At 43.9% G+C, this 17,627-nt stretch overlaps 1 protein-coding gene across 2 annotated transcripts in view; it reads left to right on the plus strand.

Moving 5' to 3' along the window:
* The window catches only part of Stard9 (StAR related lipid transfer domain containing 9), an 85,637-nt gene that overhangs the window by 17,457 nt on the left and 50,553 nt on the right, over window positions 1–17,627 (plus strand). For both annotated transcript variants that reach the window (XR_003835581.1, XM_021186561.2), the window contains exons 4-6: window positions 14,115–14,231; window positions 16,126–16,158; window positions 16,247–16,308. Coding sequence is in view for 1 of the 2 variants with exons in the window: in XM_021186561.2 (XP_021042220.1) it covers window positions 14,115–14,231; window positions 16,126–16,158; window positions 16,247–16,308 (212 nt within the window). In the remaining variant the exon portion in view is untranslated. The remainder of the gene's footprint in view (window positions 1–14,114; window positions 14,232–16,125; window positions 16,159–16,246; window positions 16,309–17,627) is intronic.

Consider the following 17,627-nt stretch of genomic DNA (forward strand, 5'->3'; position numbering starts at 1 on the left):
TTTTTTTTTTTTTTTTTTTTTAACTTACTTACTTATTTTATGTACGTGAGTATACTGTTACTGTCTTCAGACACACCAGAAGAGGGCATCCGATCCCATACAGATCTTTGTGAGCCACCATGTGGTTGCTGGGAATTGAACTCAGGACCTCTGGCTGGAAGAGCAGTCAGTGCTCTTAAGCGCTGAGCCATCTCTCTAGCCCCAAGATACCTTATTCCAAATTGCCTGACTACTTTTGTGAACTTGAGTATTCTGTGAGATATAGGCAATATATCTTATATCTTATCAATATACTTCGGGATCAGATGTTGAACTGTATATAGCTGGAGGTGCTCCCTTGTGATCTGCACACCAGCCCTGTAGTTAGTGTGCTGTGAAACTCATTATGTAACTGATACATTTTCAATTTGTTGTCCTCCTGTCTCAGCCTCCTCTGAGATTACAGAGCTACACTAGCTCATGGTGCTCTTTTTCTTCCCAGGATATCTCAGCACTCCTGGCACCCCTTTTTCTAAGTAGGTTCTCTTTTATCTGTGCTATTTCTTGGGGTGTCAGTTTCAGATCAGAGGGGAATGAACCCAGGTCCACCAGAATGAATGCAGAAGACTTAGTATATACTGCTTGGTTTTTGTTTGTTTGGAGACAGAGTCCCCTGTGTAGGCCAGGCTGGCCTGGAATTAAGATTCTCCTGCTTCTTTGTTGCAGGAATATCTGTAAAGCTGGAGTTAGCTTTGTGTGGTTTGAAATTGACTTGAAGTCCGAGGGCTGAAGTGGAAGAAGTGGCTTGACGTCAGTGGGTTTTGAGGTCTTGTGACTAACATGCAGCCTGTCCCTTCTGCAAAGGCTTTGGGACAGGAGGAGGGGAATATGGCTTTAGGCCGGAAGGTGTACTGCCAGTGGGGCTGTCTGAGGCAGATGCATCACAAAATCTGTTAAACTGAAAGGAAATAAAACTTGAGACCTGTGATTCATGTCAAATAGCCCAAAGAGGAGTTTGTGAGCTTTAAAACCTGGGGCTGAGAACATAGCAGAACAGGCCAGGACATGCCCGGGCAGGCCCATGGTTATATGTCCTGACTGGCCTGGTGCCTCCTATCTCCCGCCCTTCTGACAGTCTGTTAATGTTTAAATGGACCAATCATGTGAAACCACGCCAATTCCTCCCTGACCCCACCCCTTTTCTATAAAAGTCCCTAGCTTCCAAGCCTCAGGGTCGAAACCACTGTCTCCGGCGTGAGATATGTTTCAACCTGGAGCTCCGCCATTATGGCTCCACCATGTGGTCAACACCTCTCTCTCCTGCGGGAGATATGTGTCGGCCCGGAGCTCCGTCATTAAACTACCTCGTGTTCTTACATCAAGTTGGCCGTCTGTTTGTTCGTGATTCTTGGGTGCGCGCCGAATCAGGAATTGAGTGGGGGTTTCCCCACTAAATTCTTTCAAAACCAAACCTTAAAGTGAGATGGGCTTCAACTGGCCTTGCTAGAGTATGCACCAACACTGACCTGAAGAGACCCTTCAGACTCAACAAGATTAAAAACAGGAAATAAGCTTCTAGCAGCATAATTGTCGGAAAAGTTTTTCCACATAGGCACAATCGTTTGGGCTTGTTTTCCTTCCCCTATATTTGTGTATATGTGGTGTGGAGGCATGTATGAAGGTTCGTGTGTGTGCGCACGAGTGAGTGCGTGTGTAGGCCCAAGGTTGATGCCCCGTGTCTTCCTTAGTCACTCTGAATTAAGTGCTGAGGCAGCTCTGTCACTGGATTCAACTTTTTGCCTAATTTAGCTGGGATTCCCTGCCTTCCTCTCGTGCATGCTAGGATGATGGGTGAGGTGCCACACCCACCCAGCTCTTCTGTTCTCAGAACCCAAACACTAGTTTTCACATCTGCCTTGTCTGGTGAGCTCCCTGCCCACTGAGCCACAACTCCAGCGTCCTGCTTCCTTCTGTATAAGGCTTTGCAGAGCAAACAATGCAAAGCAGGTTGGTCCTTCTTGACTACCTCTTAGTGCTGCTGGAGCAGACAAACCACTTAGAAACAATGCTGAGGAGCTCTGTGAGCACACTGAAAAGACAGTGCTGTGTGCAACACTGACCTGGTGATGAGCTGCTGAATGAAGATAACATGTGTGGAGAGTAATTTAGGCGGGATTTAGAGGAAAGCTACAGAACAGCCATAATGTAATTTTCTTCCACATGTCTTTTGTGAGTGTACTGGAGTCAGTCCAGAGTTATTCATTACTCATTCTTTCCATGACTGAATTCACTGTGTTGTTACAAGTGGGTGCCATGTCTGAGCCTCAGCCTTAAATGAGTTCCCTTCTGTCCAGTAAGCACTTCAGGGACTTGCCTAGGGTTTTCTTGTGATAGTGAACCCAAGGCAGCCCTAGACACAGGGATCCAGCTCCCGGGACTGCTGATCTTTTACATGCTATCCTTGTGAGAGCAGTGTGCGTAGGGACGGTGATACTTGAGGAAAAGGGAAGGAAGGAACAATGAGTCTAAAGGCTAGGAAGGAGGTGCTCATTTGTTTTTGTTTTGCTTTTCCTTTCTCCACAGATGTGGTATTGTGTTGAGGAAGGTTTTGGAAGCACTAAGACTATGATGCAGATTCTGTGTAGCCCTGCCTTTGCTCACAACCCTCGTCTGGCTCAAGTGATGTATTATGAACTGTGTGGTCAAAAGGAGCATTGCCATCTGCTGTGCTGTGACTCCATTTAAACTGTATATGCACGCACGTGCACACTCACGCACACACACGCGTACACGACATCAGTATTTTAAAATAAGCTTATAAAATAATGTATTTCTTTAGGACTTTTTCAGGCACCCTTAGTGTTACTTATGTATCTCTCCTTCCCCCCTCTCCCTGTGTTACCACCATTCTTTTAATATTTTCTGAGTACTTGAGATGCATGCTAAAATTTGAGAACGGAGCGGGGTGTGTGTGTGTGTGTGTGTGTGTATTGTTTTTCATTGTTTTGTTTTGTTTTGGAGACAGGGTTTCTCTATTGTAACAGCCCTGGGCTGTTCTGGAACTTTCTTTGTAGACCAGGCTGGCCTTGAATTCATAGAGATCTGCCTTTCTCTAGCTCTCGAGTACTGGAATTAAAAGTGTATGCCACTACAGCCAGCCAAGAACTAGTGTTTTATAAATTTTCTATTCATTGGCAAATGGGAATGTTATACTTACAGACTGGAGGAAATGTGCTAAGCTGAAAAATAGCTGCTCTATGAGTTATTTTCTTCATAGTCTAGTTTAAAAAGTACTTTCAGCTAGGCGTGGTAGTGCACGCCTTTAATCCTAGCACTTGGGAGGCAGAGGCAGGTGGATTTCTGAGTTTGAGGCCAGCCAGGGCTACACAGAGAAACCCTGTCTTGAAAAAAACCAAACCAAACCAAACCAAACCAAACCAAACCAAACCAAACCAAACCAAACCAAACCAAACAAAACCCTAACCAGCCAACCAAACAAACAAACAAAAAACCAAAAACCTTTACATATGCTGCCATACCTGGTGTAGTTGGTTATCACAAAATGGTTATGACAGTTAACCATTAGCCACCCCCCCACCCCCAATGAGCTACTAGGATTCTACTGAGGATTAAACAAAGGGATCTGTCTGAGCATGCCAAGCAGAAGCTATACCATTGAGCTGTACATTATAGGAGGGCTGGTAGATGCAACCTTTCTTTTATTTAAGACTACCTCTTTAAATTATAGAGTTGAGGCTGGGTGATATGATGCAATAGGGTTTTGTTTTTGTTTTTCAAGACAGGGTTTCTCTGTGTATCCCTGGCTGTCCTGGAACTCACTCTGTAGACCAGGCTGGCCTCTAACTCAGAAATCCGCCTGCATCTGCCTCCCAAATGCTGGGATTAAAGGCGTGTGCCACCACGCCCTGCTATAATGCAGTAGGTAAAGGTACTTGCCACTGAGCCTCATGACTTGAATTCAGCCCCTAGGACCCTCATGGTAGAAGGAGAGAACCACCTTCTGCAATGTGTCCTCTGACCTCTGACAGGTACACCTACAGGAAGGATGGATTGATGGATAGATAGGTAGACAGAGAGATAGACAGAAAAGTTGTAGGGCTGAGCCTGCCATTTGGAGTGACAGACAGACAGGTGAGCTGTAGAGCTGAGGCTATTTAGAGTCATCTGTGTCTGAATCCTGGACTTGTTTTTACAGTGACACATAGCTTTTTTTATTTAAACGTGGGCCCATAATCTTTTCAGTGGTTTCTGTGCTAGCAGACCCTGCTACTGGGAAAGCAGTTTTCTAGGAAATATTGCCAGGTGGAATGAAGAAGTGGTAGGGACAGCCAGGAAGGGAGCTGAGCAAGTGTTACTCAGGGTTGGGGTTAGAGCAGTTTTAACAAGCTAGACTCCACCAGTTGTCCTCAGTAGGTCAGTTAGAGAATAATCATGTAATGGTGAGAAGCAGAAAGGGGAGACTGAGTCAATGTGGCCACATTGGGAAGAGCAACAAGGAGGTCCAGTGATCCCCAACCTCCACAATGACCTTGCGGATCTTGACCTGAGGTTCAGGTTTACATAGAAGGGCAAGTCAGACTTAAATAGCAAATCCGGGCTAGTCAGATGTGGTCCCCTCCACAGGGATCCAGGTGTGTGTGTGGCTAGGGCACTGATAGTATCTGCTGAAGCATCAAATCTGATCTATAAGATGCAGCAGGGGAGCCGGGCATGGTGGCGCATGCCTTTAATCCCAACACTCGGGAGGCAGAGGCAGGCAGATTTCTGAGTTCGAGGCCAGCCTGGTCTACAATGTGAGTTCCAGGACAGCCAGAACTACACAGAGAAACCCTGTCTCGAAAAACAAAAACAAACAAACAAAAAGATGCAGCAGGGGGCTGGTGAGATGGCTCAGTAGGTAAGAGCACCCGACTGCTCTTCCGAAGGTCCAGAAGTTCAAATCCCAGCAACCACATGGTAGCTCACAACCATCCATAATGAGATCTGATGCCCAACTCTGGTGTGTCTGAAGACAGCAACAGTGTACTTACATATAATAAATAAATCTTTTTTTAAAAAAAAGATGCAGCAGGTACCTAAGGAGTTTTGAAATGCATGCTGATCTAAAAGTGGGATATAGGGGAACTATTGTGTATTTCCTGGTTGTATCCCATGGTTGTGGGGCAGTGGACTGTGCTAGGAAATTTGATAAGGTTGAATGGGTTCAGAGACCCTGGATCTCCTCTGAGGATGGTAGGCGTTTCCCTGAACCCTACCAGATTCTTGGCTCAGAACACATATGACCACACTCCCCACAAAGGGATGTGACCTGTGGTTGCTTAGGTCAGAACAGAGTTCTCCATGATAATGAGGTATCTAGATGGACCATGAGGGTTTAGCCAATAAGCTTCCTTCCTGGAAATTCCTTCCTACAAAAGGCCCACCCTGAGAAAGTTGTTATGCACCGGTTTTCCTAGATGAACAATCAATAAACAGTTTAGAACCAAGGACTCGCTCATCAAGAATTGCTGTAGGGAGCAGGGAGAAAGCCTTCATCTTCAGAGTGGCACCACACAACCTGAATCCCCTACAGAAGGTCCCTTTGTGATCTCAGACTCATCACTGCTGAGCTAAGCTGAGGGTCTCCATTCCCCAGCCTGGGCTCATTGTATTCAGCCTGTGAGACCCCTGATTCCCAACTCCCCGTGATTTCCAGTGACATCTAGATGTTAGGAGTTTGGGAAACCCTGGTCCTGGGCTCCTCCTCGTGGGCCACCTCCATACCTGACACTACAAGGTTTCCAGTGGAGACTAGACTCCTGAGAGTCAGGGAACCTTTGTTTCAACCTCAGCTTATGTCATTTCTCACTCAGGCTAAGGGCCCCATCCTGGCTGTATTCTCCCACCCCCTGAACCGTGCATTGGCGCTTCCCACAAACCTAACACTGAATATCAAAATAAAAAAAAAAAAAAGATTTTGTATCTTACTCCAAAGGCAGCAGAAGGAGACTGGGACTAACTTAACCATATATGAAACTTCAAAGTTTGCCTACACAGTGACACAGCTACTCCAACAAGGCCACACCCACTCCAACAAGGCCACACTTCCTAATAGTGCCACTCCTTGTGGACCAGGCATTCAACTGGAGTCTGAGGTCCATTCCTAATCAACCCACCACAACACTTATCTCTGGATGAAAGGATACATATTAAATAGTTAAGAATTATGGGTTTGGGGCTAGAGAGATGGCTCAGCAGTTAAGAGCATTGACTGAGTTCAATTCCTAGCACCACATGATGGCTCACAACCATCTCTAATGGGATCTGATGCCCTCTTCTGGTGTGTCTGAAGACAGCGACAGTGAACTCATATACATAAAATAAATAAATTAATCTTAAAAAAAAAAGAATTGTTGATTTAGTAAAATGGTAGTTGTAGGTTATCCCCCAAGATCCATGACTTCACTAGCCCTGAAGAGTTGGTTAGGTTTCCAATAAAAAGTATATTTTCCCTTCTTTTGTTTTTGTTTTTGTTTTTTTTTAAAGAAGCTGATTTTTTTTTTAAGATTTATTTATTTATTATATGTAAGTACACTGTAGCTGTCTTCAGACACACCAGAAGAGGGTGTCAGATCTCATTTCGGGTGGTTGTGAGCCACCATGTGGTTGCTGGGATTTGAACTCTGGACCTTCGGAAGAGCAGTCGGGTGCTCTTACCCACTGAGCCATCTCACCAGCCCTTTGTTTTTGTTTTGAGACAGGGTTTCTCTGTGTAGCCCTGGCTGTCCTGGAACTTGCTCTGTAGACCAGGCTGGCCTCGAACTCAGAAATTCACCTGCCATGCATTCTTAACTGCTGATCAATCTCTCCCTAGCCCCTAAGGTCTAATTTTTGGTGTGTGTGTTTTTGTGATTTTTTTTTTTCCTAGTCTTGGAACCTGAACCCACATCACTGTGTGCTAGGTGAAATGGGGGAATACCTCAAACAGAAATTTTAAATCACCCCTTTAGAAAACAGAATAAATGTAGCTCCTGGGGGGTCATTCTCTAATGCTATCCTGTGTATTCACATGGTTTCCCACCTTAGCTCCCAAGAGTTTTCTGTCCCGAGAGTTTTCTGTTTCCCAGATATCATGAATACAGCATTGGTACATTTTCTTTTCTCAGACTGGTGAGATGGCCATCAGGTTAAGGCACCAAGCCTGACAACCTGAAACGATTCCCCGGGACCTAGGGAAAGGCAGAAAGAACAAACTGACTCTCACAGTTGTAAGGAGTAGCTTTTGCTTTTGTCATTCTGTTTCTTTTTTTTTTTTCCCCCTGGGCCTGGTGATGCATGCATTTAATCCCAGCACTGGGGATACAGAGGCAGGTGGGTCTCTGTGAATTTGAGGCCAGCCTGAACTACATTCTGAGACCCTGTCTCAAAAAGAGAAAAGCAAAAGAATTTCTCCACTTACTAACCTTGAGTCCTATTCAAGGTCTATCCGTGTTGTTGCACAGACAAAAGTTTGCTTTATTTCACAAAATTTTCCTTCTGTGGAGGTAAAAGTTTATCTACTAGTTAAATTCTACTTATCTCCCTTCCCCCATTTCCCATAATTTTGTAGAAAGACTATAGGTTAAAATACATGTAAACTGTTCTTTGTTATTAGAGTATACAAAGCTATACTTTACTGTGGTCACAGTGTTTGATGTATTTTACTGTTAAGTTGTTATTTCCATTGCATTTTGGATGACTCATAATTTCAGTTTTTATTCTTCTGTGATTGAAGGATTATCTTTCAGTGATTTATTTCTGCCCTGTTTAGTGTCTTATATTACTGACAGTTTTGTGGCTGAACTGTGGTTGCCTTGTCATGGAAAGGACGAGGTACACTTAGTGGAAGAAAAGAAGCTTGCTTCTTAGCTTGCACTGACATTTGAGTCCTGTTTCCTGCTGTGTTTGTTTGTTCCAAGTCCATTCAGTTAGTCTCTCACAGTGTGACACCGTAGTTCATACAGCTTAGATGGGCCCTGTTCAGGTTTCCCCTGAGTCATCTTCCCATTGCTGTAGCGAATACCCGAGATGATCAGCTCTGACAAGAAGGGATGTACACTCATTCAGCCCTGTTGCTTGAAGACCTGTGGTAAGCGTGAGGCAGAGCAGAATTCCTGGAAAGCAAAGAGAGAGAATAAGATGTTTGTTGCTAAGGTCAGAAGAAGAGAGGATGAAGAAGGGGCCAGAGTCCCTAGTCTCCTTATAGGGCACTAGTCTGCCTCATACTGCCCCTCAGGGAGCCAAGCCAGTCAAATACTGGCTCTTGGGACATTTATATTCATTCATATATATATATATATATATATATATATATATATATATATATATCCCTTGCCATATTCTTGGTACTTCAGGCAGTCTTCTCCTCTGTTATGTTGAGTTACTTCATTTTGCTCCTCTATGTCAATTCTTCACTCTTTCCCTCCTTACTCTGTGCCCCAAAGGGTGGCCCAGCCCATCAGCCTGATCAATGGGTTCCTTTCCCCTCTGGCTTGATGTTGGGATCAAATGAATGAGATCCCTAGCAAGAGATAGCAATCCTGCAATAGGATTGACCCACTCTGGCAACCTTTTTTTTTTTTTTTAATTCTTTCATACATCACAACCCTGGTTTCCTCTATCTCCACTCTTCCCAGTCCCTCCTCCACCTCCCTCTCCTCCAGATCCACTCTCCTCAGTTTATATATATATATATATATATATATATATATATATATATATATATACATACATACATACATACATGCAGGTTTCCCAGGGACACCAACTGTGACTTAACAAGTTACAATAAGATCAGGCACAAACTCTCATATCAAGGCTGACTGAGGCAACCCAGTAGGAGGAGAGCAGGCAAAAGTCCCACAAGAATAGCAAGCTACAGAGCCGTCATATACATGCAGAGGACCTAGCACAGACCATGCAGGTTCTATGTTTTCCAATCTGGCAATCTTTAAGTCAGTATTTGCCTCCTTCCTCTCAGGTCTTGGTGATCTTTCTCTCTTGTCTCTGAGCTCTCTCTCATGAGCTGAGGGTAGTCAGTTTCCCCCGCTACTGGTCTAAGCTGCTGCGCTATCCCCTGTGGTTTCCCTCCTTTTCTAAGTAGTGTTAGTATTGAAGTTCTAGTGAATGATTCTAGCTTGAGAGTCACTGGTCTAGCTCACTCCCGGCTGATGCAGTGATTGCCCCAGTAATATTACATCTGAGAGATGAAAGGAAACAAGACCGGAGCAGGAAAGAGGGAGGCAGGTCCAGGTTCAGATCCAGATAGACAAACACAGGTAAATGGGTGAATGAGCAGGCCTTTGAGTAGGCTGTATCAGCAGTGGGGCACCAAGCTGAGGTGGGGCTTCTCAGTCCATGACACACATACCAGGTAGCAGAAGATAGGTTGGTATGGAGCCATGCCATTGTAGTGTTAGATATCCATCACTTTGTGGGGGCACAAGAGAATCCTCCTCTTTCTTTAGTCTTGTGTGTCTAGTAAGTTCTTAGATTCATCCCTGCCCCCTTTTTAAGACAGGGAGGGTTTCTCTGTATATTCCTGGCTGTTCTGGAATTCTCTCTATAGGCTAGGCTGATTTTGAACTCAGAGATCACCCGCCTGCCTCTGCTTCTCAGGGGCTGGATTAAGGGCATGCCCACCATGCCCAGTTCCCTTATGTGGTTATAAAATACCGATGTGCTCTCACAGTTTCAGTTTCCCCAGTAAATGTACTGAATGGCTCCCCATGTATTCCTAGGGATGCCATTCATCAGTGCATGTTGGAGTAGTGGTGTTGACAGTGGTATCAATGGCTGTTAATCCCTCATCCTCAAAACAGAGTAAAAAGCTACTTGTAGAGTCTCCTAGGGTGGTAAAAATCCACTGTTGTGTGGAGTGACTTAGCATAGGGCATCGCATGATCTCAACACCAGACAAACAGGAAATCTTTATTCATCTGCCAAAGTCAGATAGAGGCTGATGCTTCTTTCCGGGAGGATCTGCTCTAGAGGAACAGAGATAATGTTTGATCTGTACTTGGGCCAAGGCTGAAATAATGTCTGTTAACCCTGGGTTAGGCGTGATTATAATTTTTTGTGGTTTTGGAGTTTGATAGGAAAGGCACTCTAACACTGAGCTGTCTCCAGCCCCTGAGCTGGAACCATTATCTTCATTTCACAGATGGAAATGAAGGAAACCGAGTTCAAGTTATTTGGCCAGAGATCCATCTTTTAACACAGAAATCTCAAAGTCTGTGTTTTTGTTTTGCCTATTAAACTTTCAGTTAGGTTGTTCTTTTGCCAACTGAAGCCCCACTGAGTTATAGATCCTACATTGAATATTCTCTCTACAAATAAGGGACTCTGAACTCTGCTTTTTATAGCACAGTGAAGTTTGATGGTGGGTCAGTGTATACATATGTCCAGTCATCTTCACCTCACTATCTCTGTGATGGGCAGGGTGCAGTTCTGGGACCCTTAAGGTTTCTCTAAGTGATTAATGATGTAATTGAAGACATATGATTGAGTGACAGCAGTTGTTTAGATCACTTTCTGAATTAAAGGTTCTTGGTACCAAATAGAGTTAAGTTTTAAAGAAAAAGAGTCCCATCAAAACCCAAGTCTTTTCAGACTTAAAACATCCCTCTTAGTTCTTCACTAGAAAGTTTCCGGTAGCAACATTTGAAGTTGAAGTTAGTATTTAATACTTAGTTTTAATACTTTCTCATTCTATATTGGAATTGTCTCCGAGTTTCTATTGCTTTGATAAACACTATTGACAGAAGTCAACCAGAGGAAGAAAGGATTGATTTCATCTTATACTTCCAGGTAATAGTTCATCTCTGAGGCAAGTCAGGCAGGGCAGGAACCTGGAGGCAGAAGTCTTGGTATTGACTTACTCCTCATGGCTTACTCAGTCTGCTTTCTTATAGCACCCAGGACCACCAGCTCAGTATGGCACCACCCACCGTGGACTGGGCCCTCTCACATCAATCAGTGATTGGGAAAATGCACTATAGACTTGCCTACAGGCAAGTTGTTTGTTTGGTTGGTTTTTTTTTTTCAAGATAGAGTTTTCTGTATAACAGCCCTGGCTGTCCTGGAATTCACTTTGTGGACCAGGCTGGCCTCAGCTCACAGAGATCTGCAGGCCTCTGCCTCTCAGAGGCACACACTGGATTGAAGGTAGCCTACAGGCGATTCTGATGGAGATATTTTCAGTTGAGAGTTCCTCTTTCCAAATGACTCCAGCTTGTGTTAACATGACATAAAACTAGCCAGTCAGGAACCATATGGGTTTTTTAAAGTTAATTTTGGTATGAGTCCTACTTGGGATAGAGAACATAATTCTAACAGAACAAAAATCTATCCAGACCAAAGAAACTTATCAGTGGCAAGTTCCTTTAGTAATATATAGGTCATCCCTATGTGTGGATCTTAAGCGATTGTCATGGAATTGTTAATGGTGTTGGTGATTCTAGTTGGGTTTGAGAAAGGCATATAGGCATGTCTCAGCCAAATCTGGTGGTGTACCCATTTAATCTCGACAGTAAGGAGGCAAGAGGCCCATGGATCTCTCTGAGTTTGAGGTCAGCCTGGTCTACAAAACTAGTTCTAGGACAGCCAGAGTTGCACAGAGAAACCTTGTCTCAAAAAACCAAACCAACCAAACAAAGAAAACAAAAGACTGTGGTTAGTCTGTATCATATACTTTCTAAAGGTAGATAGATAGATAGATAGATAGATAGATAGATGAAGTTGCCCATCTCTCCTGAATGGGAGCCTGCAGCACACAGCAGTTCAGTGTCTTACTTTAACTTTTGGGTTGTCATAGTGAGCTGCTTACATCTGCTTCGTTGTGTTAACCTGGGGAGAGTGGGACACAGGTTCTTTGCCTATTTTCCTCTTTCTAAGGTGGTGGGTTTTCCGGGATTGGATATGCTAAGTCTAACAGCTGTATCTTAACAGGCTCTGTCATTTTTGGATAAAGCTCAGATGCTTGTTGACATCTTTTATCATTAGGCAAAGTGCTTTCTTCAAAGATGCGTTTAGAAAACATATAGGCAGTTATTTGCATTTGGATGAAAATATAGACAAAGAGGACATAGGCCCACCACATATATGTAGCAGATGTGCAGCTTGGTCTTCATGTGAGTCCCCCCATAGCTGGAGCAGGAGCTGTCCCAGCCTCTGTTGCCTGTCTATAGACCAATTCCTCAACTAGGCCACCTTGTCTGGCTTCAGTAGGAGAGGATGCACTTAGTCCTGTATTGACTTGGTGTGCCAGGGTGGGGTGATACCCAAGAGAAGTGGGTGGGGTGGGGGTAGGTAGCGGCTGGGTTAAGTGGGGACCAGGAGGTGAGTGGGGGCTTTGATTGGGATATAAAGCAAATAAATTAATTATGGGAAAAATATGGACAAAATTTTTTGTTTGTTTTTCACTCTCTCTTTACTCTGCTCAGCTGATCATAAACTGTGGGCAGAAAAAAAAAAAAAACCCGTTTATATTTAGATATGGTTCTTTGCTGTCTCCACCTCCCTTCCCAGCTCTTGCCCTAGGAAGATTTTCCAAAAAGTTAGTGGATGGTAATTAACTCATTTAATCTAATGCAGCAAAATGTACTACTTCTTCACACTCAAGAATTTCACCTTTCTGACTTTAGGAGGCAAACAAGACCTCACCCGATCTTTAACTTTGCTAACATGGAGTTAGTGTGACTAGAGAGATCTGCAAGAGAGATCATGGGAGCTTCAGTCTTTTACTGCATGCTGGGTTCCTTTGGCCTTTTGCCCAGATAATGGAAACAGTAAAAAGCAAACAAAAACAAATAGTTCTCTGCCAAGAAGCATAAGTGCAGCTGCTAAAATACAGAGCTGTGCAGTCCTGATTTAGCTGCTGTCTATTTCTGGTTGCCCCTGGTTATATGTGTGACATCAGTCTCTCCAGCAGTCTGCGTGATACTTATCTATCTTACAGCTAGAGAAACTGAAGCTTACAAAACTTGCCCAGGATCACCCTGCTTTGAAGTATATGACCCACACTACAATTTGGAACCATAGCAGATGAGTCAGAATTGAAAGGGAAGTTGAAAAAAAAAAAAAAAAAAAGATCAGGAACACAGTGGTACCCCCTAGGCATCAGGGATCCAATCACAGCGCAGAACAGGCAGCAGAGTGCCATCTACCACACTTCTGCCTCTGTGATTGCTCCTCTGGGAGAATTTGTCAACTGCTATCTGCTTTTGTCTCTCTTTGGAAAGTCTCCCTGGTTGGTAGCCTCCTCTCAGATGTCACTGTTCCAGCAGTCAGTAAGTGAAGAGGGCGCTGAGGTGGAGAACTGGGTTCTGCTTTCCACCAAGACCAGCATCCGTGGCCAGAAGTGCTCGGTGCTGCCTAGCAGAGTTCAGTTGAGGTTTCGGGAAACTTAGGAACTTAAAGCCGAGTTTCCACATGAGGACTTCTGGAGGTTTCTGAATTTGTCATAGAACCTGATCTCAACTGAAGTGATTGTCTAGCAGAACCTGCCAGCTCTCGGGGACAGTCAGAAGACGGACCCTCAGGGACAACTTTCCCTAACTTTTGAGCTGAACTGGTCCCGTGGGGGTCTTCAGGCCTTGAGTTTATCTTTCTGGGTTGAGTTTCACTATCACCATACCCTTAGCCAAGTAAGCATATCCCTATGAGGAGGAAATGTATAGTTTTGCTTTTTTATCTTTGTCCTGCCTTAGATTCTTTTTGTTAGACTAAGGAACACTGGGGCTGAGATACAGCTCAGTCCCTTAAGAATACTTGCTGTTCTTTTAGAGGACCCAATTCAGTTCCTAGTACTCAGATAGTTCACAACTGTCTGTAACTTCAATCCTATGGGATTGTGTGTAATACTCTACATGCATATATACAGAAATAATTAAAAATAAAATAAATCTTTAGAAAGTACTAGAAAATATGCACCTTTAAAAATTTTTTCCGTTACAATCTTTTTCCTGAAGTTGAATTGATTCTTATGAAATGATTGAATTTAGATTCAATATCTTATATTTTTTAGATTAAAAATATTTCTAAATGTGCTCTGGGAAGACAGGCCAATGACAAGCTGTCTGCTTTTGTTGTTACAGGTGTTCCGGGACTTGGGAACTGAAGTACTGTCTGGAGCAGCCAAAGGCTATAACATATGTCTCTTTGCCTACGGGCAGACAGGCTCTGGGAAGACATACACCATGCTGGGGACTCCAGTGAGTATTGGCACTGAAGTGAACTTTTTTTTTTTGTTTTTTTGTTTTTTGTTTTTCGAGACAGTTTCTTTGTGTAACACTGGCTGACGTGGAACTCACTCTGTAGATCAGGCTGGCCTCGAACTCAGAAATCCGCCTGCGTCTGCCTCCCAAGTGCTAGGATTAAAGGCGTGCGCCACCACGTTCGGCTGTGAACTATCTTCTAATGCAACAACAAAAAAAATCTGAATCTTACATTGTTCTTACTACTGTGAAATAGAGTGTGACCTCCATGGTCAACGGTAACGAGATTAATGACCCTCTTCTCCATGAAGAGTGGGACTTCACCACTTTAACTGAGTGGTAAACTTTGTATAATGAGTTTCTTTTGGTGAACCTTTGAAAAACCGGGATTTCATGGTTCCCTTTGACAAAAGTCCTTATTGGTCCTCCTGGAGATGTATGCTATTTCTAGGTTCATTACTTGACGCTTAATACTTTCGTTGTGGATTAATCTGGGCTAAATCTTAGTGCTATACAAAGATGAGACTGCTGTGTGCAAGTTTTAAAGTGTTAAAAGAAAGCAAGAGAAGTAGCTGGGCTGGGAGCTTTTAAGAGTATGTAGAGTGTAATACAAGTTGTTTTTAATCACGGAGAATTGAGGGGATAATTCTAGGTGTGGTAGTGCATGCATTGGGGAATAGAGGCAGATAAATCTCTGTGAGTTACCAGCCAGCCAGGGGTGTACACTAAGACTCTGTCTCAAAACAAATAACAGCAACAAAAATAAAAGTTAAAAGTACACTCACAGCCGGGTGGTGGTGGCACACGCCTTTAATCCCAGCACTTGGAGGCAGAGGCAGGCGGATTTCTGAGTTCGAGGCCAGCCTGGTCTACAAAGTGAGTTCCAGGACAGCCAGGGCTATACAGAAAAACCCTGTCTTGAAAAAAAAAAAAAAAAAGTACACTCACACACCAGACACACCAGAAGAGGGCGTCAGATCTCATTACAGATGGTTGTGAGCCACCATGTGGTTGCTGGGACTTGAACTCAGGATCTCTGGAAGAGCAGTCAGTGCTCTTAACCACTGAGCCATCTCTCTAGCCCAAGGAAAGCATTCTTAATAATACCCTTTCTGATGCTCGGCGTGGTAGTGCACACCTTTAATCCCAGCAGAGGCAGGAGGATCTCTGTGAGTTCAAGACCAGATTGGACTATAAAATAAGTCCAGGACAGCCAGAACTGTTATACAGAGAAATCCTGCCTTGCAAAACAAACAAACAAAAAAGACTATCCTTTGTTTTAGATTTAGAAGTATGCCAATGAGATGACTTGGGCAGTGGTTGACAGATAACCTTGCATAGGGACAGTCTGAAATAGCCACTTCTCTGTGAAGTGTTTCCTCATTGTTTCCTTTGTCCATGAGTAGTGTGGTTTCAGATATTTGAAATTAAAAGAAGAAATTTCCTAATGAACCAAGGAGATTAAAACTTTAAACCTCTGGATATGAGGTAGAGGAAATAGCAGCTTCTTTGAATTTCTGCCCAGTTTTGCAGAGGGTGTTCGTTCATGTGTCCAGTGTCTAGGGGTAGCAGTAGGGATCTAGAAGGGACTACATTAGTAGTGTGAACTCATCCAAGCACGATGAAGTTCACTGCAGGAAAGCACATGCCTAGGTTTCCTGCTTCTCTTATTTGTCTTATGGTGATAATCTGCCCCTCGTCTGTATGTCCGTCCCTTTTGTTAGTGTCTCCTGAAAGTGCCAGCCAGTAGTCTTCTATACACTCCTGTAGAGGCTAGCTCGCACACACAGCCACCCTGTGTGCTCAGGGACTCCAGGTGCTTTGTGGTAAGATGAGGGCATGTGGGCAGTGTCCCGGGTCAACAGTAATGCTTTCCTTTTCTTGTCACCAGGCCTCTGTTGGGCTGACTCCGAGGATATGTGAGGTATATATTCTCTTTGGGTCATGTACTCCCACCGTGGGCTTCCTATGTCAGCTTCCTTCAGTAAAACCTAATGCTCTGGTCTGTGCAGGGTCTCTTCATCAGGGAGGATGACTGTGCCTCTCGGCCTTGTTCCCGTAGCATAAAAGTAAGGTAAGAGCACAAGCCCCAGACCCCAGATGTCCCATTTCCATCCCCAGCTCCTTTCACGTCAGGGTCAGCAGAGGGGTGGAGAAAATCCTCAGAGGACACATCATGCAGTATAGGAAACGGGACACATACTAAGCCTTTGGGTTGCCCCGGACTAGCCCATCAGGTTCCCCCTGTGCCTCTGTTCCCCTCACTTCCTGTTGTCTCACTCTTGCTTTTGGGATTCCCCTCCTAACCCTTGTTGGCTCATTCTGGAGATTTCAGACCGACTTTCCAGACTAGTGCTAGGTACAAGATTTTGTTTTGTTTTGTTTTGTTTTCTTTTGTTTTGTTTTGTTTTGTTTTGTTTTGTTTTGTTTTGTCAGACAGCATCATGCTATGTAACCTAGGCTGGCCTCAGACTCTTTATTCTGCTGTTTTACCCTCCCAAGTGTTGTGGTTGTAAGCATGATCCTCTATGGCCTAGCAAAATAAATTTTACCAAGCTGCAGTGAGAACAATGTTGATATATGATTACTAGGTTTTCTTTTCTTTCTTTCTTCCTTTCTTTCTATCTTCTTTCTTTTTTTTTTTTATTTATAATTTTATTTGTATGAGTACATTGTCGCTGTCTTCAGACACACCAGAAGAGGGCATCAGATCCCATTACAGATGGTTGTGAGCCACCATGTGGTTGCTGGGAATGGAACTCAGGACCTCTGGAAGAGCAGTCAGTGCATCTCTCTAGCCCTCTTTTTTTTCCCCCCTCTCTTCCTCTTCCTACCATCATTCCTTCCTTTCTTTTTTCTTTCTTTTCTGAGACAGTTTCTCTGCATATCCCCGACTGTCATAGGACTAGCTCTGTAGACCAGGCTAGCCTCAAACTCACAGAGATCAGCACACTTTCTGCCTCCTGAGTACTGGGATTCAAGGTGTGCACCACCACTGCCTGACTTTGTTTTTCTTTAAACCTTGTATTCTCCTTCCTTTTTCACCTCCTCTGTTCCCTTCCTGTTATACGTAATCATTATTGGTTTAGTTAAAAATGAAATAGATCTCTAGACAGTATAACATCTTGTTCACAGTCTTGATGTGTAAAACAGATTAGAGTTTTCCAGCTAACAGCAAGGCCAGGGGTGGGACCTTCACATTTAATTTCCTCTGTTGGCTTAGTAGTGGACCTTGAGATGAAGCGTTTAAGTTATGAGCCGATGGTGTATGGGAACCATTCTCGTTCAAAGCACCACAGCCACCCTCACCTCCCCCAAATAGTGCCTGGTTGGTGAATTAGGGACCAAGCATTTAAATGCCTGAGACTGTGGGGGCATTTCTTTTTTTTTTTG

This window comes from Mus caroli, chromosome 2 (assembly GCF_900094665.2).
Source record: "Mus caroli chromosome 2, CAROLI_EIJ_v1.1, whole genome shotgun sequence".
NCBI classification, from domain to species: Eukaryota; Metazoa; Chordata; class Mammalia; order Rodentia; family Muridae; genus Mus; species Mus caroli.